Here is a 26,922-nt window from a genome sequence, read left to right as displayed (position 1 = left end):
CTGGAGGTAAATTGAGGAAGGAGGGAAAGAGACAGAAAGGAAAAAGGAAAACAGAAAGGAAAAAGGAAAACAGAAGGAAGCTAGAGGCTTCCTTCTCCACATCGTGTTCCCTTCCTCGGGGAGGGGCCCTGGGCCCGGCGCCCTCCACCCTGCTCTCCCACCCTCCAAGTTTCTGCTCCACATGCACATGAGCTGCCCTAGTGATCTGCCTCTTCCCTTGCACAGTGTTGCGCAGTGAGGATCTTCAATCAAAAGGCAGTGCACAGAGAACCGAACCGCCACCACCCTGCCTAGCATTGCTGGAGTGGTTCTCCCCCACCCCCTCCCTACACTGAGTCACTCCAGCTAACAGTTAATTAATTTATGACACTTTGACAGTTTGCAAGGAGACATTTTTATGGAGCCATCAAAATCCGCAGAGATGAGGCTGTCAGGCAGGCACCCCTTCTTGCATTCACTGTGTCCATAGACCCTGCTTCACCCCACTGTACACCGTAGGGGCCCCTGGCCTGACCTTGCGGGAGGCCTGGGATGAGGCCATAAAGCCCTGAAATCCTCCACTGTCCTAGGCTCTCAAGGCAATCCACACTCCCAGGGATACCTGGACAGATCCAGGGATACCTGGCCACCTTGGGGAGAAGCGGAAACACTTGGGGAGAGCAAGTGTCCAGGACGAGAGCATCAGTGGAAGCCACAGTCATGCCTAACTCTGGTCTCTCCCCTGCTTCTAGATGAATTCTCATGCAAGGGCCCCTTTCCACAGCTGAATGAGGAGCTGTATGTGCTCCAGACTCTTCCGGGAAATCCCCACCCCACCATGCAGCTCCTTAGATGAGCTGTGAGTCTCAGCTGCACTCAGTGTGCTCACTATGAATGTTTTATAGTTGCTGGTTGGTGCTGCGTGAAATGGTTCTCATCCACCTTGGCCTGCTGCAACTTCACACCCATAGTGGGGCTCTAATCTAGACACTGTGAAACCCTGTCCCCAAGGATTGCTTTCCAGGAGCCCAGAAGCCATCCCTACCAGCTTTGTGCTTCCCTTTCCACAGAACTCATGTTATCTCCCCAACTCCCCACATACCTACACTCCCTTTCATACACATGCATTCTCTTTCTCTTTCAATGCCTTGTAACCTTGTGTGCCTCAGTAATGGCCCACCTGAGAACTCCTTGAGTGGACTCCAGCCAGCTGGGCATCCAACCCCAGCTACCACCATGACTACGACCTAGCCGTCCAGGTAGAGATCTCAGAGGAGGCTACTGGTACCCCCTTGAGAAGGACCCAGGGAGAGAAAAAACCAGGATAGAAAAAGACCCTGGGACTGGCTCCTTCACACTTAAGGGAGAAACTAGCTCCCATGGACACCTCTCAAACATTTATTGAGCACCTACCACTGCCAGGTGCTTTGTTGGGAAGGGAGAAGCCTGTAATAAGACAAGATGGGTGGGATCCTTGTGCTGGTATAGTTCACAGTTTGGCAAGAAGAATGGACTCTAAACAAATAATGACTTAATTTCACCTGTGATAAGGTGCCACCAAGGAGCACATGTGCTGTGAGAGCGTTAAGCAAGAGGACAGCTCTGAGCTAGAGCATCAGGAAGGCTTCCCTGGAGAAGAGGCTGACCTGAAGGGTGAGAAGGAGGGGGAGGTCAGTCCGGACTGGATCCTGAGCCCTGGCGGAAAGTCTGGGCCTGGTCAGGAATTGGGACACTGGGACTCGAGGGGAGGGAACAGGGGTGCCTGGAATGGTAGGTTTGTGGCTTAGTGACAGGAGGTTGCATGAGCGTCTCTTGCCTGTGAGGTGGGAGGCAAGGCCAGATTTAACTCCAGCGAGTAGAGGGAAAGGCTTTGAGCAGGTGACTAGGTTGTGGGCCACTGAGGGCCATCGAGTTGACTAGGTTGTGGGCCACTGAGTGCCCTGCTTTCTGGCTCCAGCGGCGTGGGGCCAGACAGCCAGAGAGCATGAATGGGTGAGAATCATCCAAGCTGTTTTACACTTTCTGAGGAAACCTGGGCAATTTTCCCACAGACAACAGATGCAGCTCTGCTGCCGAGTGGCTGACCTGCAGAACTCCAGGTTGGATCACGGAGGCTTGCCATGCCTGGAGGGGCCACGAAGGAGGCATGGTGTCAGTGTGTGGTCTACTCCACCCTCCCAGGGGACAGAAGGGCAGGTTCCCCCACTTGCTTAGGTCTCTTTAAATAGTCTGGACCTATCCCCTACAATAGTACTGAGGCTCTGGATGGAGATGGGCCAGAGTGATGGAGGGAATCCAGGAGGGAGCAGGGTACCCCGCCACTCCCCTAAACTCTCGGAACCAGGGGATTTCTGGGAGCAGGACCTCGCCTGAACAGGGGAGGGAGAGAGTTCCTTCTCCTTAATCGGGAGAAATCGGTGTTTCTAATGTGTAGAATGACTACTGGTGCTTGGGCCAGACCCCCATTCTCACCACCCTGCCCCCCTGCAGGTCTGGGACTAGGACACTGAAAGAGATGTTCAGGGCCAAAACGGGGTGAGTCCTGGAGGTGACACAGATCCCCCCACTCCTTAGTCTCCCCTATTCTCCAACTCAACATCCTTCTCTATTCTTATGCCTCCACCTCCACCCCACAGACCCTTTCCTGCAATCACTTCCATCCTCAGCCCTTGGGCTTGGAGGCCTTTCCATGCAGATAAGACAGGTCTGTGCCTGTCCATTCACCACCAGGGCCTCCCCAAGGTTGAGGGCCCAGAAGGTTCTCTCTGCAGATGGCTACCTGGCCTTCAGGCTCTGGGAGCCTGAGGTCTAGATTCCTCTGCCCCCTGCTGAGGCCGCCCTGCTGGGCTAGTAAATGAGGCATTATATGTAGCTTTTTCCCTTCTCCTTCTTTCCCTCTTCTAGGATTCTTCCCTTCCCTCTTCCACTCTCACCCTTCCTTCCTGGAGCTGCAGGGGGAGCTGGGGAAGGGCCCACTCCCAAGTTCAGCCTGGACCTTTGACCTGAAGGAGCAGGTAGTAGCTTGAATTGCAGGGGCCTGAGGAAGAGCCCCTTACTCACTCGCTCCCAATTCCCATCCAATTCAAATTGCTCCAGCAAAGCTGCTTTTGAAATGCAAATGAAAAATGCCCCCCCCAATCCTTTTTCATTGAAATGATTCTCAGAAAAGAGAGAAAAAATGATGTGTTTAAGACAGCAGTGTCTCACCTGCCATCGAGCCTGATAGGGATTGTTAAATTTTAATTAGACAATTTGATTCCTTCAAATGCCAAACTTTCAGAGGAGGCAGCACACGAGAACTATGTTGCTAGAGTTTATATTGTGCCAAGGGTTCCTCAGCCTGTCCGCCATCCCTGGGCCCCAGAGTTTTGCTGGTGGATAGAATTGAAACCAGAGAGAGAATGGAATTCTCTCCTCTCTCCTCCGGGCCAGTCAGCTCTCCTCCAGGGTCTCAGGATAGCCTAACAGGCTGGGACCAAGGGTAACCACAGCCTCCAAGTTTTTCCTGAGAGAAAATGTCAGTTTGGGGTATCAGCCTCAAACTGTGGAGCTTTAAGAGTTTTTCCTTCCAACATACTTGTGAGAAGCTATTACTATTTGCAGACTGGGGAGCCTGCCAGCTGCTGGGTGTGACTGGAAGAAGAGCCCACTTTCTCGCCATGACATTTATCCCCAGGTCCCTACCTACTCTATTCACAGTCCCCAGTGCAGTGAATGGTCTGAGCACAATGGCCAGCAGTCTGGGGCAAGCTTGATGGGCCAGCTAGGACCCAGGTGTCTGTCTGAGCTCTAATAGTGCTCCTTAACTTGAGAGCCAGTAAATTTTCAAATTAAGGCATGCACAGAAAATGGTATCAGCGGAGGCTGGAAGTGCTGGCTCCACATTCCCCTTGCTCTGATAACCCCACACATCTCCTTGGGAAGCTGCTATATGGGCTCTGGAGAGAGCAACTATCGCAGCAGGTTGGAGGTGTGCTGGATGTTAGAGAGAACTTGATGGAGGGGTGCTGACCACCAGAGTGGACGATTCCAAAGATCTTTCAGTAGACCTTTGCCTTCTGTGCTGGGGTAGAGCAATGAGGACTGAGGCAGATGAGGACCAGGTGATCTCTGGTAATTGGATGGCCTGAGACTTGTAGGTTGTGCACACAAATGGCTCCTTCCTCTTTCTCACATACTAGGACAGCTGAGAGAGAAAAGCCTACAAGGCCCCAGAGTAGGCCTGGTACCTTGTCTGTGAGCGCTGCCTGACGAAAGTAGAGTGGGGAGCAGCTTTGCCCTCTTTTCTGCACAGGGAAGGTGAAGATGGTACCTTGGGGGAGACACAGCCCCTGCTTGAGTGAGCCCTGGCATCTGCAGTTATCTCTGTCAGCTCAGGCTGTCATCGCAAAATATCATAGACCGAGTGGCTTAAACAGACATTTAGGTTCTCACAGTTCTGAAGGCTGGAAGTCTTAGATCAAGGTGCCAGCATGGTCAGGCTCTGGAGAGGCACCCTCCTGGCTTAAAGATAAATGGCTGCCTCTCACTGTGTGCTCACATGCCAGGGGGAGAAGGAGAAATCAAGCTTTCTGTGTCTTTTCTTATAATGGTACTCATTTCAGCACAAGGGCCCCACCCTCATGACCTCATCTACAACTACCTCCCAAATGTCCCACCTCCAAATACCATCACACTGTGGGGTTAAGGCTTCAAAACAGGAATTTTGGAGGGTCTATAGCAGCAGAGTTAGGTCATCCATTCTTCTCCCAGGAGATAGGACTAAGTAGCTAAACCCATAAATGTGAAAAATGGCAGTGGCCATGCATGTATTTGGCACTCACTAAATGCTCATTGATTAGGGACCAGGAAGAAGAAGCCACCTAAGAGGAAGATGGAGGTGGCGTGTAGAAGTTGAAGAGTGACTTGACTGTATTATCCTGGAGTGAGAAAGACCAGAGCCTACTCCCTGCCCCATGCCGTCTTCTCATGGGGAGCCCTTAGAACTCTGTGTAACCCAGGTGCAGAAAGAAAAGAGGAAGGGATGGTGGGTTGGTGTTGGAGCAAAAGCAGGGGCAACCTGGGGGCTGGCGGGATTTCTCAGGCCTCCTGAGGAAAGGCCAGTAGAAAAATGCCAGAAGATCACTATTTCACCCATTCTAACTTGCACGTCCTCTCCTGCCTTGGGCATTTTAACATCTCTGAAATCAGAGTGCATTTTACAATTGACCTCACCTTAGAGCTGTATTGGGGTTTTATGTCATTTTTTTCTTTCCTAGTGGTACATAAAAAAATGGTTCATCTTACATTTAATTCTATCTTAGATCCTAGGAAATATGATGGTTGGTATTACAGTAGCTGACTGAAGCAGGGGGTCTGGACAAGCTGGATCTTCTAGACCAGATACTACCCCATCGCAAAGTCACTCATATTTACCCTATAACTATGATTCAGGAACAGTCATTGCCTTTTCTTCCCTTTACTCCCTTCCAAGAGGTAAATGCTACATCTCAGAAGCCTTTTCCCCTCATTTGCACAGCGCCTGTCACTTCACCTCTCTGAGTCTCAGGCTTGTCTGATTGCTTCTTTCTATGCATTCTTTTACTTGGTTTGGTTTTTAAAGTTAACATTCCGTGAGGGTTTACCTGTGCTGGTCACGCACGTATCACTTTAGTTACTGCTCACCACAAAAACTGCTACTCCCATTTTGCGGATAGGAAAATCGAGGCTCAGGAAAGCCAAATAATCTGGCTGAGACCCCAGTGCTAGTTGGGATTTGAAACTGTTTTTTCAGCCCCTGTGTGATAGTAGTACCTCCAATACTGGAGTACCACATCTGTGGGAGTGGATGTGCTGCTGTCCAGATTCCTGCTCAGCTGGCATCGTGTGAGAGCTAGCCAGGCAGCCCCTGCTGTGGCAGACGTTGGCCCCAGAAGGAAGGGTGCTGAGGACATGGGAGGGAAGGGCGCTGGCTTTGGGGGTTGGAAGACAGCCCTGTATCAAGATGTTAATAGGGGCTACAGACATTTAGGCATTTTCCATGATTTCCCAGTCTTTTTACAATGTGAACATATTACATTTGTATCATCAGCAAAAAGCAATGAAAACAATTGAGACTAGATACTAAATTAGAAAATTAAATATATGAGGCCTTTCCAGCCTTAGGTGAAGAGACTCACCTTTGCCCTGCAGAGCAGCCAGTACACAGAAGAATGAATGCTCACCTGCAGCCTCTCCCATTTGCCATCCAAAATGTACTTGTAATTTAAAGTCCCAGTTTAAGTTTGCTGGTCCAGGAAGCCTTCCGTGAGCACCCAGCCATGCCCATGTGCATGTCCTCTCTGGTTTCTGAACACCCACTGTAGTGGGCACAGTGGTGTGCGTTGTAGTGTGCTACCCTGTGCAGCTGAAGCACTCCTTCCCCAACTGCTGAGAATGTTGACAACTGACCGTCCGCAGTTGGGTCCATCATTTTGGTGATTGCCCACTGCCAAGAGAGATGGCTCTTTAAGGCCACGCCCTCTCCCTAGGATGGCCCACAACCTAGGACGTGTGAGAGGTGGCAAAAGCCCGACCCTATTGCCCTAATTCAGGCAACTCTGCAAGGCTATTTGAGGGGGTCACATGAGGCCTTTGGTGTGGCTATAAAGCAGCTCAACTTCTCTGTCCAGTCCTGCTTCTTTCACTTTCCTGAAAGTATTTGGAGCCTGAGAGCATTCTCTGGTAAATTTCCTGCTTGGAATCTGCTTTCTGGAGACCCAACATGTAACACCCATGATACTCTTAGGCTGCATTTCTTTTTTGTCACTCGTTATTCTGGTGGCCTACGCTAATAGCTAATTTCAAATGTGTGTAGGGGTGGGTCAGGAAGGGGTTCTTCCCAGGTGGACACACAGAGCCCTTGATTCAGTTCAGCAAACATCCGTTGAACACTTACTGCCTGCAAATCACAGTGTTAGGAGACGGAAGAGAAGAACAAGATAGTATGTTCTTTTGTTTATTCCACAAAGATGAGGCATGAGCAAGACGCAATATAACTCTTGAGATGCTTACACTCAAGTGAAAACAACAGACACACGAATGGAGTATTTGCAGGACAGAACCACGAAACACTGCTGTGGGAGCCCCAAGGAGGGAGTAAAAAGATCCAGCCAGGAGGACCTGGGTTAGGTCCCAGGGCAGGAAGATTCTGAGCAAGCTTGCTGTGAAGGATGAGTAAAAACTGGGCAAGCAGAGAGAAGTGAAAGGAAGTTTTCCAGACACTTTTCTGATTTTTCAGTGGAGATAGTAATTATAAGCCTCAGAGGTGGCTGTGAGGATAAACGAGAAAAGAAAAGAAAAAAAATCTTGGCAAATTATCAAATCTTTTACAAGTAGACGAAGCTATCATCATAGGCAGGCTCCAGATTGTACTGTAGAAACAGAAATCTGGTTAGGCATAGTGAATGGATGGAGTAGTGGAGCCAGGGAGCCCAGAGTCAAATGCCACTAGCCCTACCCAGAGAGGGGCTAAGGAAGTGGGAAGAGGGGCAGAGAGCGACGGTCAGGGTGCTGGGGGAAGTGAGTGTGCCTCCCTGTCTCCAGGCCCCCGGCAGTACTCGGCTTCGTGCTTTCTGCCTAGCAGGCTAAATAGATACTAATTGGGTAAATGAATGTCATGAGCTGCCCCTGTTGCCTGGTCAATATATACATACAGGCCACCCCGGTGTGCTCTAGATGGGAAGAGGGACCACCTAGCTTTGCAGAGGACAGCATCAATATGATGCAGGGCTTCACCACCTTAAAATTAGAAGATTTGTTGCGTGGGTGGCATTCCATGCCACTCCCTGTGGAATTGGGCGTTTTGCTTTCCCTGGACACTCCAAAATGGTGGTGCTGGGCTGGATATCATCTATACTCCTCTGCTGAGAGCTGGCAGAGTAGATGTGTCAGACAGGGATGAGGGTATAGAGGTGAGCAGACCTTCCTCCGGGAGTCCCCTCTGACCCATTATGGCTGCTGTGCCCTCCACCCTGATTTGAACATGGTACCATGTTCACCCAGAATGGCATATATTGGTGGATTTCAAATTCATTTGGGTACCATAGCACCTGGAATTTATGGTGCTTTGTGTGGAATGCCTTGAAATACTGATAAATTTAATTCCATTGTGTGAAATAGGAACACTTTTGTTAGCAGGAAAGCCAACTTTATTTTATGCACATTATGTTTCAATCACAACCAAAACACAGGCTGTCAAGCTCATCAGTGTCTCTCGAGTCTGCTTCTGAGCCCCTCATTCCTTTTTTTCAGTGGGCAGCACCACCAGCCCCCCAGAAACTGATGCAGAAATCCAGAATTATCCTCGACAACTCCTCTCCCTCCTTGCCCCCAACCCCACTCGAACCCCACATCTATCCAGTGACCAAATTCCAGGCTAGATACTGATTCTGAGCACTTTTCTCCATTCTTGTTCCCACTACCCTTATTCAGGTGTTCACCATCTCGCACCTGAATTACAGCCACAACCTCACTTCCATCCAAAGTCCTCTCTATGCTGCAGCAGCCAGTGACCACTCTAAAACACCAATCCAGTGGAGTCATCTTATGCATCCGAACTTTCAGAACTCCCAAGCTTACAAGGCCCGATCTGGCCCATGAATGTCCTGCCTGTGTAATTTTCCCCAGCTTTACTGTCAAGCCCTGTACTTTTAGCCAAATAAAATTCTTTGCTGTTTGGGACTGTGTTGTGTTCTCTCTAGCTGGAACATCTGGCCCCATGCAGTTGTCTGGCTAACTCCTCCTCCTACGTCATCTCAGATGATGGCTCTTTCAGGATGTCTCCTCCCCCTGGCACGAGATGCCCCTTCCTCAGGGCTCTCAGTGCACATGTGCAGACCTCATCATCTCTTTCTGGGGATCCTGCAACAGCCTCCCAGCTAGTGTCCTGCTACCTCGCTCGGCCTCATCTTCCATTCTCCATACAGCAGTCAGAATCTTCTCTCTGAAAGGCATATGTGATCATGTTCTTGCCACCATTAGGGTCAAGTTTAAACTCCTGGTATGACTTATAAGGCCCTCTATGATCTCGCCTATTGCAGCCTCCCCATTTTAATTCATGCCAAATCCCTCTATGCTTCGGCTCTCCCGAATCTCTTTCTAACTCCCCTCCATGGCACATACTCTCTAGCTCTGTCTTTTGCACATGCTGATTCTTATGTCTAGACCCCTCCCCTGGCTCCCAACTCTTTTCCTAGATAATTCCTACACATCTTTCAGATGTCTGTTGTACATCGCTTCCTCTGGAAAGCCTTCAGTGAATCCTTAAAATAGGTTATGTGTCTCTCCCCCCATTTCATTTCCTAGTGCCTACCGCTCACAGATTTAATTGCTTGATTAATTAACTATTGTTTCTTTTAGGTTGTGAACTGGAGAATCATGAATATTTAGTTTCTGCCTATGTTTTTAGCACTATATAGGACAATTTTCAATAAATATTTATAGAATCAAGAATGAATGAATGCATATTTCTTTTCCTACCATTAGAAGCTGGAACTCTTCACTAACTTAAGTGTATGGGACATGCTTAATAAATGTTTGTGGAATAAATGAATTAGTGAATAATCAGTTCTTTTCAAGCTCATTTATTTTATTATACTTAAAAAAATTATACTTGCTCATTTATTTTACCATCAGCAAGATCTTGCTAGCAGAATAGTGGCAGTGGCTCCAGTTTTAAGAAAATTGTCAGATATGAAACTTCACATCCCAAAGCTGGAGAATTCTCTCTATTAACTTCCGGTGGTCAGTTTTAGCACCGGAGTCCTCTGTGGGAGGCGGCACGCTCTGGAAGGTCCTCTGCTCACTCCCTGTGTCCATTTCTCACGGCCAGAGCCTGGCCACCCTGTGGCCCCACTGCCCCAATGGATCCACTGAACCTGTCCTGGTATGATGATGATCTGGAGAGCCAGAACTGGAGCCGGCCCTTCAACGGGTCCGAAGGAAAGGCCGACAGGCCTCACTACAACTACTACGCCATGCTGCTCACACTGCTCATCTTCATCATCGTCTTTGGCAACGTGCTGGTGTGCATGGCCGTGTCCCGTGAGAAGGCGCTGCAGACCACCACCAACTACCTGATCGTCAGCCTCGCCGTGGCTGACCTCCTCGTAGCCACGCTCGTCATGCCGTGGGTTGTCTATCTGGAGGTAGGTCTGGGCCCCACCTTGCTCTCACAGCTTCTCTGAGAGGACACTGTGCTGAAGTCCGGGCTCCTCACTGGTTTCTACTAACAAGCTGCCAGTGCTCTTTTGGGTGCTCTCTGCCTCCGCTCTGGGCTCAGTTTTTCTCCTTACAAAATGGGCAGATTGTCTCTTTAACAATCTCAGCTGCCAGTTTTAGAGTGCTTACTAAGTGCTGGGCCTCGCGTTAAGTCCATTATACACAGCATTTTCCCATAGTGCCCTCACAGCAGCTTTGAGAGACTGGCGCTACCATCTACTTCACAGTAGCTAGGTGACATCTCCAGCATCACATAGCTGGCAGGTTCAAGCTGGGACTCTGTCTGGACTCAGAGTTCATTCATTAGGTCCTGCTGGAAATGGGAATAATTGATGAGGACCCCCAAGGACGGGAAATGTGCCTGCCGCCAGGCCCAAACTTGGTGTTCCTCTCTCCCTACTTCAAAAATGGGGACTGCTGCTCTGTGCTCTCTTTCTCCCTTCCTTCTTCCGCAGTTTGTTCTAGTGCTTGTGTCTGGGACCTCCAAGTAGCAGCCTCTGTGAACTGTGCTGTGGTCCTTTCCTCCAGAAGGTCTATATAGTCACCATTGCCTGGCCCAGGACAGAGCCCAGCTCTGTGCCTCAGAGTAGTAAGTAGGCAGCCCCTGCTATGGTCCAGGCACCATGCCAGGCATGTTGCAGACATAGATTCAGCAATTACTCATGCTAATCCTCACTTTACAGAAGAGGAAAAAGAAGCTTTGAGAAGTTGCCTGTCTTCACCGAGACCACTTAGCAAAGGGAGAAGCTTCTGACGGAGAAATCCCTAAGTGGACTCGTCTCCAGGCAGATGATTTTCAGAGCTGGCAGACAGATGTGGGAGGGTCGAGGAGATGTGGGTGGGCACAGGCTGGATTCTGCCCCTTTCTTTGCCCAGCATTCTGGGGCGGAGTCTGGGTGCATGGGAAGCTGACCGGGCATTCAGGAAAGACCCAATGCCGGGTCGCTAAGATCACAGAACCATTACCTTCTTGCCCTGGGTGAGAAGAATTTACCTGTGCCATGGAGACAATACTTCTTTTAAAAGAAAACATGAATACTTTGTAGGTTTGAACAGAGGAGACATCTAGGAGAAGAAGCTGAGGCGGGGAGGGCAGACTGGTCAAAAGTGGCACTACTCCCTGTCTCCATGTCCCAAGGGCAGCCTGTGCTTCCTGTTGTCAGCACCACGCTAGTCCACAGGGAGCTCTGGGCCATCACTCCCTTGGTTTCCTTTAGCACGGCCTAAACAGGCTGGAGCTTTCAAAATGACCTGACGAAATGTTCAGGAAGAACCAAAAGGAACGCAACAATAGGTACAAAAGAACATAAACACATACAGGCGCCACAGGCCAGGGGTCCAATTTCTCCACGACTCTCATGTTTATGAGGGCCCATAGACTCTGTCCGTCCCACATCCTGTCTCAGACCCTCTCCCCAGGAGCTCCTTCTTAATTCTTAAGCCTGCCCGCCTCCTGCTCACTTTCAAGGGAAGGCCGGAGGGCTCAGATCATCAGGGACAAATGAGGGGTGAATGGCAGAGCAAACACTCTCTCTGTGCCTCAGTTTCCTTATCTGTATAATAAAGATAATAATAGTATCTATTTTGTAGCATTGTTTGAGAATCAAATGAATTAATGTATGAAAAGTGCTTCGAATGGCTCTGGGTACACAATAAGCACTATATAAAAGTCAGCCATGACAATGGTCTTGAAGATTAGGATTACCATGATATCCAGCACCTCTCCACAGGGAGAGGACCCTCTCCAAACCAGGCAAAGAGGCACCTTCTTCCCAGAGTGAGGTGTGTTCTGCCCAGGGCTCTGGGCATGGGTTCTTCCAGACCTTCCACCCGACCCAGACACTCCAGGGGAAGGCCAGATCTGTACACGGGCTGTCCTGGGGCTCCTAGCAATCTGCATGTCTTTCAAACAAATATTTTAAACATACCTGTTCACCATTATTTTAAAGGGAAAGTTTAGTGTTTTAGGGGACAGGGCAGAGAATGGCAACTCTGAGGGCAATGCTCAAACTCTCCCACCAAAAGAAGAACTTACTTTCAGTATATTGTCTCAGCTATTTATTGTCCCTAGAGAATGTTCTAAGTGGAGTCTTACCCTTTCACACCATGCTGTCCGAGTATCCTCACAACCACATACTGTACCCTCTCCAAGAGACACTCGTTGTCCAGAATTTTCCATCCTGTTCCATGGCCAGCGATGTTAAATGCCTCTGAGAGCCTGCCATGTCAGCATCTGTCTAGTGTGGACTAGATGTGTGTTATTTTTTTTTTTGCTCAGTATATGGAAAGCACCTGGTTTTGGAGTGGGAGGACTGGGCTCATTTCCTGGCTCTACCACTTTGCATCTGGAGAAGCTTCTGAGAGAGGAGAGCCAGGGCCACCTGTGGGCCTGTTTGGGCTTTGTAATTCTTTGAGGGGAGGGTTTGGTTTACTGTGTGCATTTTCCAGATGAGCCAATGAGATTGAGAAGCGAACAGACTCAATTATTTATTCACTCATTCAACATGTATTGAGCATTTCTACGTCCTGCCCCTTCCTTGAGGTCTAAAGCACAGCCTGCCATTGATGAGGAGACTGATGGGGCTGTTACAGTGCAATCTGATAGAAGTGGCAATGGAGCCATCCCCACGGGGGATGTGGGAACACCATGGGGAGGAGTATGTAACTTGGCATGTGGGAACCAGGAAGCCTTGCAGGAAGAAGTGATACTTTTAGAAGAATTATCCAGGGGAGGGAGCAAGGTACTTGCTGTGTGCAAAGCTACTGAGCAGGGAGGGTAAAGCCGGGTGGAGGTTTCGAGGTGTGGCAGCCATGTCATTAGCCTCAGAGGTTTGCTGTCACATTCCATAGATATGAATGTGAAGTGTTTGAAACAGCGTCTGACAGTAAATGCTTAATACATGCTAGTTATTGTTAGGATTTAGCCGAGCCAGCTCAAGGCCCATACTGTATGTAGGTCTCAGTTTCATGTGAGCAATAATGTCAATGAATGGTGTCCAAAAGTGCAGAGAAAACCTGGTGTCCAGTCCTTCCTCTGCTACTAAACTGCAGTGATCTTGGCAAGTCCATTTTCCTCTCTGAGCCCAAGTTTGTCCACCTTTGCAATTATAATCTCTCCTTTCACACTTTCTGTTTATTTAGTACCTTTTACATAATTATCTTTTTGACGAGCTTGATGGTCCTTCCCGAGACAGCTTAGATGAGAGCACAGGCTGTTCTACCCAAGAACTTGCTTCAGATTCTAGCCCTGCTGCCGCCTACCTGGATGAACTCTCTGAGCTTTAGTTCCCTCCTCCATGACAGATAAGCAACCCCTCTCGCACAAGCTTGAAGAACAATGAATGAGATAAAGTACATGCCCACAGTAGGTGTTCTAGAAAGAGTGGCTGCCAACACATTTTATTGAGTCTCCGAGTCACCTGGCCCTGACTGTGTTCTAGATCAGCTCCCGGGGCCATGGAGGAAAGCCCACCCTTCTTCTGGCTCCAGAAAGACCTTTGGGGGAAGGGATTGAAGCTCTCTTGCCAGTCCTGCTCGCCACTGCACCCTGGGGTCTAGGACAGAGCCCAATACATACTAAGTGTGGGAAAGAAGGAAGGCAAGAAAGAAAGATGGAGAAGAGCAGCCTGGTGTCTCAGATCTAGATCCCCAGGGACATGAAGGCAGCTCTGAAATACTCGCCTAGGAGGGACTTCAAGGTAGGGAGTGGAGCGGGCCTGGGGCCCCGCTCAGTGGTGCCAAAAAGTAGACTCCGGTTACGCCAGGGAAGCCCTTCCATTCCCCTCCCCATCCCCCTCACCCTCACAGAACATCCAGCTCTTGCCCACCTGATCAGGGCCGCACTAAGGCACAGGGAGCCCTCTGCTGTGACATGGGAAGGGCTCTGGTCCAGGCCCCCCATGAGAGCCAGAGAAGGCAGTGCCACACGAGAAGCTTCCTGTCTTCCAGGAGAAGCTGCCATTTCCTCTACACTTGACAACAGCAGCTGCAGTGCCCGTCACTGAGCTTAAATGCCAACGTTTGGTTTTATGCCTGGGAGCAGAAAAAAGGGCAGCGCTGAGAATGAACAATGTTATCATTAGGCCTGCTGCTTGCCCTTGGTGACAGGGGGCTTTCCTGCTCCTTTTCTCTCCTATTGGTGGAGACCAAGGTGCCTCTTGCTGTCCTGACTCTGTGCTCAGGGGTGGGGCTGCTCCGAACTTCCGAAGTTTGCCAGGGCCAGCCTGCTGTATGAATGCGTGTGTCTGTGTGTAAATGGGAGGTGTGGGGTGTGGGTGTGCACTGGGGCCATGGGACTGTGTGTGTGTATATAAGGGGATATGTATGAGTGTGTGTGATGGAGGGGAGGGTTGTAAAATGCTCCTGCCAGAAGCTGGACTCCTCATGTCTTGTCATACCAGGGCTGTATCATCACAGCTCCCTCTCCATTCTGGGTGTTCCTAAGCCCTAGCCCAGAATTTCCCTCCTTCATTCTCCAGGTATACCAAGGTATACCACATGTCCTTCTTATTTCATAGGGTCATTGTCTTCACCATTGTTCTTAACAGATGCTTATTGGGCCCCGACCCTGTGCCACACACCATGCTGGGTTCTGAAGGAGCTGCTTGGCTCCCCCAGAAACCTGGACCAGGGCAGGACCAGAAGCTGAGCTGAAAGGCCTTGGGCAAGTCACTGCACTCCTCTAAGGCTCAGTTTCCTCACTGGTAAATGCAGGTCGCAAGGTGATCACAGAAATGCCTTATAGATGAAAGTTCAACGTTGAGGCACTCAGTATGTTGGTCATCTTTATTCTTGCACAGTTCTTGGCACAAAGTGGCCATATGTGTCTCTAGGAGGAGACAGGGTCAGGGGCAAGGGCCTCAGATACCCATGGGCATGCCTCCCCATTGCTACCTCTCTTCTCCCCCAGACCCCAGCCAGAGACCCACAAGACCCCCATGGCTGCCATCTGAGCCCATGGCCTGATCTGCCCCAGGAGAGCTGAGTTACGAGACCAAAGCTAATCTCTCCCTCTGATGTCCGCCTATTACGTTGCTTTGTCCCCAGGTGGTGGGTGAGTGGAAATTCAGCAGGATTCACTGTGACATCTTCGTCACTCTGGACGTCATGATGTGCACAGCAAGCATCCTGAACCTGTGTGCCATCAGCATCGACAGGTGAGCTCAGCCAGGGCGGGATAGGTGACCCAGGCCATTCATCTCTCGGGCTGCCCTACTTCTCCTTCCATGTCAGGCTCTGCCTGTGCTGCTTTGTGGCTGGCTGTGTGCCCGCGAGTCCATGTGTTTTTGTGTGCATGTGTGTATGTGTGTGTATGTGTATGCATGTGCACATGTGTGGGTTCATATGTGCTGCCTGGGAGAGTACCATCTTACGGACAGTGACGTTACCAAGAATATCCAGACAGTGACTAATATAGAGGAGAATGCACCTGATTTTGACCGAAGCCTTAGCTCTATCATATTCTATTTAGGTGACCTTGGGTAGATTATGGAAGTTCTGGGAACCCTAGTTTTGTTGTCTTGAAGCCAAGGATGATGACATTTGCCCACATGAAGCTATAGTGTCTGACTATGCATTTTATGTCCAGCACAGGGCACATGGCCAAGGGGTCTCAGGCTGAGTTCTCCTTGCTAATCAATATCCTTGGACACTTTCACTAATTTGTACACATGGTAGGCCCTGGCCCTACACCCCTTGCAGGTTTCTTAGAAGATGAGACGAGCAAATGTATGAGAAGTGCCGGGTAGAGAAACATGAAGGATTGTACACAATTACCATTGCTTTTATTTTCTGCTGAATGGGGCTTAACCCTTGCTCTGAGGGGCCTGGCTACCGACCCATTAACAAACATTCCCGTCTTCTATGAGCCCAGCACAGGTTTAGTGGGTACAGTTTCAAAGGCACAGACACCCAAGCACTGGCCCCTTACAAAGCCTAGAATCCAAGAAGGGAGACTGGAGTAATAGACGTGGTCCAGGATTAAATAGTAGCCAGTCGGTCATTAAGCAGTTAATTGGGAAGTACCAACTGTCTTCACTGTCTGAGTCAGGGGTCGGCGGGCTTCGTGGAGGTGGACCAACTGTCCATCCCCAAGGAGAGGGGTACCTCTTGTGTGTACATGTCGTGGAGTGAGGGGTCCCTCCGCCTTGTGCCCTTGCAGGTACACAGCTGTGGCCATGCCCATGCTCTACAACACACGGTACAGCTCCAAGCGCCGAGTCACTGTTATGATCGCCATCGTCTGGGTCCTGTCCTTCACCATCTCCTGCCCCCTGCTCTTTGGACTCAACCACACAGGTGAGCTCTGCCTCCATCTGTGGGAGCTCAGCTGGCCTTTGTGCAGGACCCTGAGGGGGCTGAGCCCCTGGTGCTGAGGTGATGTGGGGACACTGGGGGCCTGTTCGCCACCCCTGACTGAGGCCAGGCTGGGTCTCCTGGGCTAAGTCGGACTCCGTGTTGTACCTGGCTGGGTCAGAGAGGACCAATGCCCTGGGGCGCAATGGAGTTGGATGAGGAGTGGGGATAATGATTTAGGAGGATGTCTGGCCATTTTCGACTTCGTTTATTAGAGTGAAGCAGACCAGACAGTCTCACAAACTGCATATGTGTGCATATGTACGCACACATGGGGAGAGGATACTGGGCCTCTGTCATCTCTGACGATGGTATTTGTGTAATGAGATTGCAACCCTAGGGCCAGCCGAGCCCAGGCCAGGTCTCAGCCACCTGGGGCAGAAAAGGTAGAAAGAAGTAGAAGGCTATTGCACTGAGGACTGTCCAGTGCCAGGCAATCTTAGACAGAGCAGATGCCATCCGCGACTGCCATCGAGGAGGCGAGAGCAGTGCAGGTCACGTCTGGAGACCATTACAGGACCAGTGCAGCTGTGGAAGTGTGTGGTCCACAATCTAACTCCATATTTAGGACTCTAAGTCCTAAATATGCTCCGATTAACCTGGAAGGGTAGAGTCCCGAGACAGAGGACAGACATCTGTTAGACCAGGAAGGGAGCTTGAAAACACAGTGGAGCACAAGCGAGTTCAGCAAACAGGACCCAGTGATCTTGTTCCTAAAACTAAAGGGTGGCAGACCTCGCCCCAATACATAGGAAAGGCTAAAATAATGGCTTATTCTCTTAAAACAATTTTCTTTGTGCATTTTTTCCAAACACCTGGCTCCACTTACATGCTCATCGAAAGACAGAACTAACAACAAAGTAACAAGGGAACATTAATGGAAAAACTTGAGAGCAGTCAATCACAGCTTAGCTTTTCGCTCACAGTTGTGTTTTTAACACTCTGATTTATGCCGTGCATTTATTTGCATTTAACATTTCCAGGCAAACTTAGACATCTGGTATAGTCTTTGTAACCTTACTCCTCATCCTATGAAGGAGATAAAGCCTCCACAGCATGGTGCTGACTTGCCTGCCTGGGGCTCTCTCTCCTCCAGAGCAGAGCGAATGCATCATCGCCAACCCTGCCTTCGTGGTCTACTCGTCCGTAGTCTCCTTCTACGTGCCCTTCATCGTCACGCTGCTGGTCTACATCAAGATCTACATCGTCCTCCGGAGGCGCCGAAAGCGGGTCAACACCAAGCGCAGCAGCCGGGCCTTCAGGGCCAACCTGAAGGCCCCACTCAAGGTCCTGAGATGCCCCTCCCGTCCAGTGTCCCCACCTAACCATACTAGGGGGACTCATCCTATGCTCCGTGGGAGTCTGGGACACCACAGCCGGAGGGGGTCCAGGCGGGGGGAGCTCGGAGGAGCGTGGAAGGGCAGGTTCGGAAGGCTTGGACCTCAGGGGAGCGATTCAAATCTCCAGGAGTGGGGGTGGGGACGGTGGTGGAGAAGACCTGGGAGGAGGAGTCTTTGCTTGGAGATCTTCGTCTGAATGCAGCGGTCTGTGGCACCCTTCTGGGCATCTCGCCTTTCTTTTCCTCACTCTGGCCCCTCTGTCCCCCTTTCCCTCCCACTGATGCCTCCATCCCGTCTCCTTTACTGCTCACACGCTCCGTCCTCCCCTCTGTGCACACCTCCTCCTTCCTACTTCCCTCCTCTGCGCTTCTTTCATCACCCCCCTCATGTCTTATGAATTCTCCGCTGTGCTTAGTTTCCCCTGAGGAAGACAGTATGTGGGCGCAGAAAGAACAAGAGCTTTGGGGTTAGACACAGCGGGTTCAAATCCTACCACCGCCACTTTTTGCTGAGTGACTTTGGACAACTTGCTTAACTTCTCTGAGCCTCAGTTTTCTCATTTGGTAAATGGGAATAATAATACCGACCTCGTAGGGTGGTCTCGAGGATTCTATGTGAGAGGGATGTGAGCATGCCTGGCATGGTGCCAGACGCTTAGCAAGTGCTCCATAAAAGTCAGGGCCCTTTTGGCCCTTGTCCTGCCTACCTATTCTCATCACAGTACTGACCTCCTTTGCTGTGATTGCCTCCTCAGGCCCCCGCCCTCCTATTCTCTGCCCTCTCTGAGACCCTATGTCCAACCTGACTACCCCACACTTGGTTCCTGTCCCCACTCTACTCCCCATTGTGACCAGTGTGCTGGCTCCCTCCACAGGGCAGCTGCACTCACCCTGAGGACATGAAACTCTGCACCGTTATCATGAAGTCTAATGGCAGTTTCCCAGTGAACAGGCGGAGAGTGGTAAGTGTTCAGGCCAGGGATACAGAGCCAGGTCTTTTTGCCCCTAGGGAAACCCACCTGCCATGATTCTCAGAGACCTCGTTGGCTGGTTGAAGGGAGAAGCACGTCCTGGGATCCCCACTTTGCCTCAGCTGAGGCCAGACTCAGCATGCGCAGCTCACAACAGGCATGGAGCAAGACAGCTTGATTCCGCAAGACACAGCGAGCCACCCCTAGCACAAGAAAATGGTTGGGAGAAAGGACTTGGCTATAATAACATGATAAAAATAATTAGAATGGCTATTACCATTAATTAAATACCTCCCATGTTCATATTTTCTCATCAAATCCTAAGAGCAACCCTGGGAGGTAAGTCTTACCGATCTTCACTTTACGGAAGAGGAAACAGAGGCTCGGAGAGGTTGGGCAACTTATCTAAGGCTAAACAGTTAGTCAGTGAGCCTAAGCTTAGGTGACTCTGAAATCCACGTCTCTGCCGTGCTTTCCATGTGCTGCCTTACCACAGGCAGGTTCAGGGGCTGGAGGCTGGGTGCCGGGAGCGGAGGGAGCAGAGCAGCCGCAGGGCCGGCAGTTAAGCGCAGCCTCTGTGTAGAGCCCAGAGATGCAGAAGCACAGCAGACCCTTGGCTTTACCCAGTGGTAGTAGCATCAGGGTCCAGGCAGCAGGTGTCCCATCCCCTGGGAGGGCCAGGGAACCCCCCCAGGGCGACTCGTGAACTCCAGCTCAGGTGTCCTCAAGAAACAGGGTTCTCACCGTTCACCTGCACAGCACGAGCAGGACTCAAAGAGTTGTTTTTGAGATAGGTGCCAAAGCAGGGACTCAGGATTGGGACTGAAGTAGCATCCCAGTTATATCACCTGGGCATATGGTGAGGCTGAACTTCGGCAGCTCAGGCTGAGACCTTGAGCCCTGGAACAGGAGCATCGAGGGGAGAACATGGGAGGGCCATGCGTGCAAATGTGGGGACCAAGGGACATTTGGCACCTGGATCAGTCTACTAGGAGGAACGGAGCCCACATGTGAGTGCAGGTGCAGGTGCTTCGGGTCAGCTTGGCAGGAAGAACAGGGGTGCCCTCTATGCAGTTAGAGCATGAGCTCCTGGAGGCAGGCACTGAACATGAATCAGGCACTGAATGTCAATCAGTAAGTTATCCCCAGCAGCCAGCTTGGTGCCTGGCACTCAATAAATGTTACTCAGTTAATAAAAGAGAAGTGCTTGGGCAGTAAGCCCCCACAAAATGGTTGTGGGGTTACTGAGGCTGCTGAAGGATTGCTCTGGGAAGGGGGCCTGGGATGACCCTGCAGGCAGGGGCTGCCATGGGTCCTGGGTCCTATATCCAGCCAGTCCCTGCCCGCCAGTGATCATCCTCCTTGCCTCTCTGGCATAGTGACCTATGGCATTTTCTGGAGTCTGAAGATGGGGATAGGGAAGGGCTGGGTGTGGCCAGATAGGCCAAGTGAGGCTGGGTGCTTGATGCCTGAGAACTTGACTGGCTTTACCCAGAGCTCTCTTCCTCATGCAGGAGGCTGCCCGCCGAGCCCAGGAGCTAGAGATGGAGATGCTCTCCAGCACCAGCCCACCTGAGAGGACCCGGTACAGCCCCATCCCACCTAGCCACCACCAGCTGACCCTCCCCGACCCGTCCCACCATGGCCTCCACAGCACTCCCGACAGCCCCGCCAAACCCGAGAAGAATGGGCATGCCAAAGACCACCCCAAGATTGCCAAGATCTTTGAGATCCAGTCCATGCCCAATGGCAAAACTCGGACCTCGCTCAAGACTCTGAGCCGCAGGAAGCTCTCTCAGCAGAAGGAGAAGAAAGCCACCCAGATGCTCGCCATCGTCCTCGGTGAGTCGGCCCTGGCTGCTGGCCACAGCCCAGCTCTGTCCAATCCTGGCTGAGGGAAGGACCCATCACTGCAGGTTCCATTACCTGCCACCCCCTTCTTAACCGTAGCTGGTGGGTCACGAGACCGGCACTTTCTCAGGCCCAGGTCAAGCCCATTGATGCACGCTATTAGGTAGATCCTATAATTATGCTTAGTTTACAGACGGGGCAGCTGGGGTTTAGAGTCGTCCTATAACTTGACCACGGAGCACCCATGATTTTAACTCAGGCAGTCTGACTCCAGAATCTGTGACCTGACCAGTCTACCATAATGACCCCCCAGAGCCTCATAACCGTGGGCAAGTCCCTTTCTGTCTTTAGTGCCATCAGAGGAGTAAAAGCTACTACTCAGGGTGTTTGTGGTCACCAAATGATAGATGGTGGTGAAGGCATTTTATAAACTGCTAAACACGCAGGCGAGTGTTGTCGTTATGGTCTTCGTTAATATTATTATTGTTGAGGAATTGAGAAATTCAATTCACTCGAGCTCAACCAAGACCTTGTGAATAATAAAAACAGAGCTGCGGGAGGGGGACTGATCTTGGCAGCAAGGCAAGGCTTTCCAATAAAAGTCACCCGGAAAACCAGATAAAAAGTCAAAAATCAAGAGCTGAACTGCTATAAGTGGTTGGGAACAGGAGGGACTGATGTGACCCTGTCTCCCATGAGGTGCCCAGGGTAGTAGTGTGTGACACTCTCCTCACCTGCCATCCCTTTTACCTCTCGACTGTCCTGTGATGTGAGTGGGGCAGGTATAAGTATCTTCGTTTTACAAATGAGAGCACACCGTCGCAGCAGGCTAAGGGACAGACTATTGATCATTTGGCCGGGAGTGACGGAGCAGGGATCAAGCCAGGCTCTCTGCTCCAGTCCTCAGGGTCTCTCTCTGTTGTGTGGCCCTGCCCTTCCTGGGCACCTCTCTATCCCCAGGGACCCCCCGGTGGGCCACTCCGTGCACACAATACCTCCATACCAAGGGTCCTGCCCTAGCTGGTAGCTCTGAGTTCGGCAGAGTGGGTGGGACAGATGTCAGTCTGGCTGAGAGCGTATATTCCAAAGCTTGGGCCAGGGTCTGCAGCTCACAGTCCGGGTGCCTTCCCAGTCCAGCTTCTCCCTGGCCCAGGGCCAGCCTGACTGCCACCCTCTCTGCCAGGCGTGTTCATCATCTGCTGGCTGCCCTTCTTCATCACGCACATCCTGAACATTCACTGTGATTGCAACATCCCGCCTGTCCTGTACAGCGCCTTCACGTGGCTGGGTTATGTCAACAGCGCCGTGAACCCCATCATCTACACGACCTTCAACATCGAGTTCCGCAAGGCCTTCATGAAGATCCTCCACTGCTGACCCTGCTGCTCACCCTTACAGCAGCCTGCTGCCTGCCTCCCTGCCCAGGCCAGCCCGGCCTCAGTCCCTGAGATCCGTGGGCAGGAGGGCGCTGGGTGGACTTTGCCTTCCCTTTGCCCGGCGGGCCCTGCAGTGTTAGCTTGGCACCACGCCCCTCACTGCCCGCACACTCTCTACCAGGGTAGTGTAGAGAGTCAGGCACGGCGTCAGCCCTTGGGCTGGACCCTGTGGCTCAGGGCAGCTCACAGAGCCCCCATCCCACTTCCAGGCCTCCTCTCCTTGGCACCAAAGACGCAATCGCCTTCGCTGACCTTTTTCTGGGGGCTCTGGGGTTGCTGGGGCCAGAGTCAGGGCTCAGAGGCTGCGACCTCTGCTGGGCTTGGCCTGGTCTTCACAGGTTTGTACTGGAGGAGTGAGCAAGGGGCAGGGAGTGGGGAATGGACAGTTCACAGCCCATAAAGCCCAGACCAGGGAAGCCAGAGCTCTTGCCAAGGCCCCAGGTAACTTGAGTCTGGGGAGACCCATGTAAATACCACAGGATGAACCCCAGGGAAGCCCAAGCCAAATATCTCTGCTCCCTCTCCTGCCCAACAGGAGCCTCTACTCCCCATAGCAGTGGGTCCTGACCTGCTCCACCCTGAGGGAGGGGCCTCAGGAGGATCTGTGGGGAGAGGAACCCCACCCCTAAGTCCACTCTGCTGCCTCCTGACGGACTCGTATATACCCCTTCTCTTAGCATATGTCAGGCCAGCCTGGAAACAGGTGGGGAATGTGGCTTGTGACTATGTCTGGGGCCTGGGTTGGGGTGTTCGAGGTTCTCGGGGGGGGGCTGCCTCACCTGCTATGCCATAAAACCATTTCGCTTTCCTGCTGCCTCTTCTCTTTCCCCTTCCCCTTCCCTTCCACTGCCTCTGCCTTAGAGGAGCCCGTGGCTAAGAGGCTGCTGAGTACCACTTGGCCTGGCCCTGCCCTGAGGGAGGAGGGGAAGCTGCAGCTTGGGGGAGACTCTGTAACATCACTACACACGCTCCAAACTAATAAAACTTTGACAAGAGTCGCATCTGAGATCCCGCGGGTGGAAGGGCGCAGGGCCGCCTCGTCCTCTGCAGCACAGCCCTCTGTGCTGGGGATGGAGTTGGAGAGGCCTTCTGCAGACCCTCCTGAAAGGGGCAACCCTGGCCACACCCATCAGAGTGGGCAGGACTTTGGGGGCAAGGAGGAAAGAAGTGGCTCCGGGAGGACCAAGAAGACGTGCGTGCCTATGTGTTTCTCCCCTCTTCCCCATCCTCTGTCTCCTCCTCTCGAGCTGCCTTGACCATTCTCAGTTCTGCTATTGGGTGGGCCCTGACCCTCGGCTGTCAACTAAGAAGGAAGGGAGAACATTTCCAATGGGAATCCCATGCTTACCCAGGGTTCTGCTGATCGCCAGAGCAGCAGGGGCCACCAGAGGGAAGCCAGGCTGTCCCTGTTCCCACCTCCTCCTCTCCAGGTCCCGGCACCTCTGAAGGACCAGTCCTTTGCCCTTGCCTCCCAGGGCAGAGAAGGCTGCATGGAGAAGGTGGCCTTACAGGTGCCGGCCATGCTGTGTCTGTGTCTGCCCCTTGCCCTGTCTTCTGCACCATTCAGGATCCCCTTCCTCTAGGGCAGGGTGGGGAGGCAGGGAGGCCCTGCAGGATGTGGTCTGGATCGTCCGCCCTCCTCTCAGCCTCCGGGACAGTCACAGCTCCCAGCCTTCTGGGGCCACGACTTGGCACTGACCCAACAACAGAAATTTGGCTCTTTAAAAGTGAAATATAAATCAACCCAGTGAAGGAGGAATATTCTTACTGCCTTGAGAATAACAGCAGTGATGACAAACAAGGTCCCGGCACCCACGGGCTCAGGCTCTGGGGAGATGTCAGGGCATAATTTGCATACTAAATACAATATTTTTAGCACCAAAGTTTGGAGCACTTAACTTGCCCTGAACACTTAATTATGGACTTTGATCTTCTCCCTGAACCTGAATGTAGCCCTGAGCCCCAGGAGAGGCTCCTGTCCCCAGGAGCACCTAGATTCCAGACGGTGGGCAAAACAGGCCACTCGTCTAGTTTCGGAGGGTCAATAACCCAGTGATCACCTTCTGAGGAGAGGCTGGAATATCAAGAGGCTAACTGGAATGCTTCTAGGCTACTGATGCCACCCACCGCACACACACACACACACACACACCACCGCACACCACATTCCAGTCACAGAAGATCTTGACCTGGGTAGGAGCTTAAAAGCTCACATCATCGTTGGAAATCTTATGAGGTCACACAGGTTGATCAGGTGTGGGAAATTGGAAGGGATGACAAAGGAAGAGAGAGAAGAAAAGAGAAGGGAAAGAAGAAAGGAGGAAAGGAGCGAGAGAGGGAGGAAGAGAAGGCGAACTCAGAGCAGTTTGGGAAGGGCTCTGGCAGGGAGAAGAGGGGAAGAGGGCAGGCATGGGCGGGAGGCGGGGCTGGGGAAAGTTGCCCACAGCTGTCATGAAGCTTGAAGTCTTTCTGCCAGACAGCAGATTGACAGCTAGAGTGGGCAGGGGGAGGGCTGGGCTCCACCCTCTTCCCCCCTCAGTACTTCAGGGGCAAAGGAATGGGTGCGGGGCCCAGGAACAAGGTGGAAGGGGGCGGCCCAGGCTCTGGCTCTTTCCCAAGAGGGCCTGACGGTGGCCCCTGTGCCTTGACAGGGAAGGCAGAGAGAGGGAGCCGGAGGCTGGGCAGGCTACCACCCTCTGATTTTCTCTTTTCTCTCCTTTTCCCTGTCTCTCTTGTAGAATGCCTTTTAATCAAAGGATCATTCATATACCTATGTAGCATGTGGAGTCTTCCCCTCACCCCCTTTCAGAGTACAGCAAGGAAGCATCACTTAAGGAGCGAGGCTTTCTGGTCAGGCACAGCTGGGCACTTTGCATATGTCCTCTCAGATGTCCTGCATGTAACTACAAGATTTCACAGCTTCAGGCCCTTATTCTTCCCCTAGGGGGTTCTGGAGGAGTCCCAGGTGGCCATGGGCTGAGGATGTGTCCTGGGAATTGAGAAGGCGTGTAATGCAGGAGAAACTGTTACTTCACGCACCCAGCCATTGTCTTAGTGAATATTTATTGAGCGACTATTGTGCTCCAGGCCCTGAGCAAGGTGCTGGGAATAAGATGGTGAAGAAGGTAGACACCATCCCTGCCTTCACTGATTCTCAGTTCGACGGATGATAGGCATTAATCCAATAATCACACGATAGCTGTAAAAGCTCCACATCCCCCATGGCAGAGCCCTGGCTGGGTGTGGAGACGACCCCGCCACAGACATGCTCTGCCCAGCTCTGTGGCACCATTTACCCAGATGACGGCGACGAGTGGGATGCAGCAGCCCTGGAGCGCCTTGGCCTGGAACAAGTAGGTAGGGGATTGGTGAGGTCAAGCAGACTGCTCAGAGGACTTCCTGAATGGCAGGGCAGGAAGTCCCCGAAACAAGGGACTGCCGATCCTGCTTTCCTGCTGGCCTCAGAACAGGGGCAGTCAGTTGCCTACAAGGGACAGTGAGGACTGGCCTGCCTTAGGGGCATTTCTGGTGCCCACCTATCTGGGATTCCGTCCTACACTACCCCTATCCTGGGGATGCATGGCCCAGTCCTGTGCCCCACCACCTCCCTTGCCCTCCCACCCCAGGACCCAGGCTGTGTCTGTGGCTTAGCTCCCATCTCTGCAGGGCCATCAAGGGCCTTGCCCCATGTGATCTCCTATCCTCCTCATAACCTCGGAGATCAGTCCATCTGACCCCCTGCTATAGAAGAGAAGCCTCTCTAACACAGAGGGTTAGAGGTGGCAGGGCTGGCCTTGAACCCAGGTCTTCTGACTGCATATCTTATGTTATCCATCTCATCTGTTTTCTGACCAGCCCTGGCAAAATTTGAAAAGGCTAATATGGTCAGAGATTTTCAAAAAGGGACAGAGAGAAAGAAAAAACATTTGGAACTAGACTTCTAGGATGCCGCCCTTAGCGTGCCTGTGAATAGCCTGACAACTATTTTGGCCGCTAGAGCAAATGAGCATGTGTGTGTGTTGGAGGCGAGGGGAGGTGGGAGACAGGACAGGGGGTGCTGTTTTTAGTGGGGTTTCAGTAATAGGAGGACAGAGTCTGGGCATCCTATGCCTGAGTGTCTCCTGCCAGCTAGCTGCCCTTGGCTCTGGTTCTGGGGGAGGGGGTTCTGGGAAAGCAGGAAGCTGGCAGGGAGAGAGCAGACCCCTCTTGGGAGGGGGAGACCTACCCTGGCTTTGTGGGGTTCTGAGGAGCAGGGAGAAGAGGGTATCTGGTGAGAACAGCTTACCCCTTCCCTCTTCTATCTCACTTCTACTGCTTGGCAAATAAAGCAGCACGAGAACTGCTGGGCAGAAGGCCCGGCCTGGAGGGCATCTGAAGAGGCCTTTTACTGATGGTTGGAGCTGTGACAGCTCCCAGGCCATAGGAAATGCTACGGGACCATTGTACTTGCTTGCACTTTCTTTCAACTTCACCCTTGGCTTCTGTCCTGAGACCTGGAAATGTATGTGAAGCTGGAGCAAAGGAGGCGGCCTCCTTGGCACCTCTGGGGCAGATGCTGTGGGTAAAATGAAGGATGGGGGTCAAGCAAGGGAGAGAAGTGGCACCACTTGGGGCATAGAAAGGAGCTGGGGACTTTGCAGGAACAAAGCTCTGACATGCACATATGCTGGGTTTTCCTGACCAGGCCTAACTCTAAACACTTTTTGTTTGCCCCACGAGGGAATCGTCCGTGGAGGCCAGGCTCTGCTCTGTG

At 51.8% G+C, this 26,922-nt stretch overlaps 2 protein-coding genes across 3 annotated transcripts in view; both read left to right on the top strand.

The window, feature by feature from the left end:
- LOC120622002 (D(2) dopamine receptor) overlaps nucleotides 1–22,498 on the top strand; it is a 59,790-nt gene extending 37,292 nt beyond the window's left edge. Inside the window, exons 2-8 of one of the 2 annotated variants that reach the window (XM_039887931.1) lie at nucleotides 9,830–10,145; nucleotides 15,265–15,374; nucleotides 16,379–16,515; nucleotides 17,669–17,859; nucleotides 18,787–18,873; nucleotides 20,397–20,724; nucleotides 21,917–22,498. In XM_039887931.1, the coding sequence (XP_039743865.1) occupies nucleotides 9,861–10,145; nucleotides 15,265–15,374; nucleotides 16,379–16,515; nucleotides 17,669–17,859; nucleotides 18,787–18,873; nucleotides 20,397–20,724; nucleotides 21,917–22,110 (1,332 nt within the window). In that variant the 5' untranslated portion in view covers nucleotides 9,830–9,860 and the 3' untranslated portion in view covers nucleotides 22,111–22,498. The remainder of the gene's footprint in view (nucleotides 1–9,829; nucleotides 10,146–15,264; nucleotides 15,375–16,378; nucleotides 16,516–17,668; nucleotides 17,860–18,786; nucleotides 18,874–20,396; nucleotides 20,725–21,916) is intronic. The other variant, XM_039887932.1, reaches the window with a different exon arrangement.
- A 2,892-nt stretch (nucleotides 22,499–25,390) lies between these two features.
- The window catches only part of LOC120621559 (D(2) dopamine receptor-like), a 6,751-nt gene continuing 5,219 nt past the window's right edge, over nucleotides 25,391–26,922 (top strand). Inside the window, exon 1 of the mRNA XM_039886968.1 lies at nucleotides 25,391–25,526. Within this exon, the coding sequence (XP_039742902.1) occupies nucleotides 25,391–25,526 (136 nt within the window). The remainder of the gene's footprint in view (nucleotides 25,527–26,922) is intronic.

Source organism: Pteropus medius, unplaced genomic scaffold (assembly GCF_902729225.1).
Source record: "Pteropus medius unplaced genomic scaffold, Ma_sr-lr_union100, whole genome shotgun sequence".
Classification (NCBI taxonomy): domain Eukaryota; kingdom Metazoa; phylum Chordata; class Mammalia; order Chiroptera; family Pteropodidae; genus Pteropus; species Pteropus medius.
Note: the sequence above shows the minus strand (reverse complement) of the source record. Positions and strands in the feature narration are given on the sequence as shown.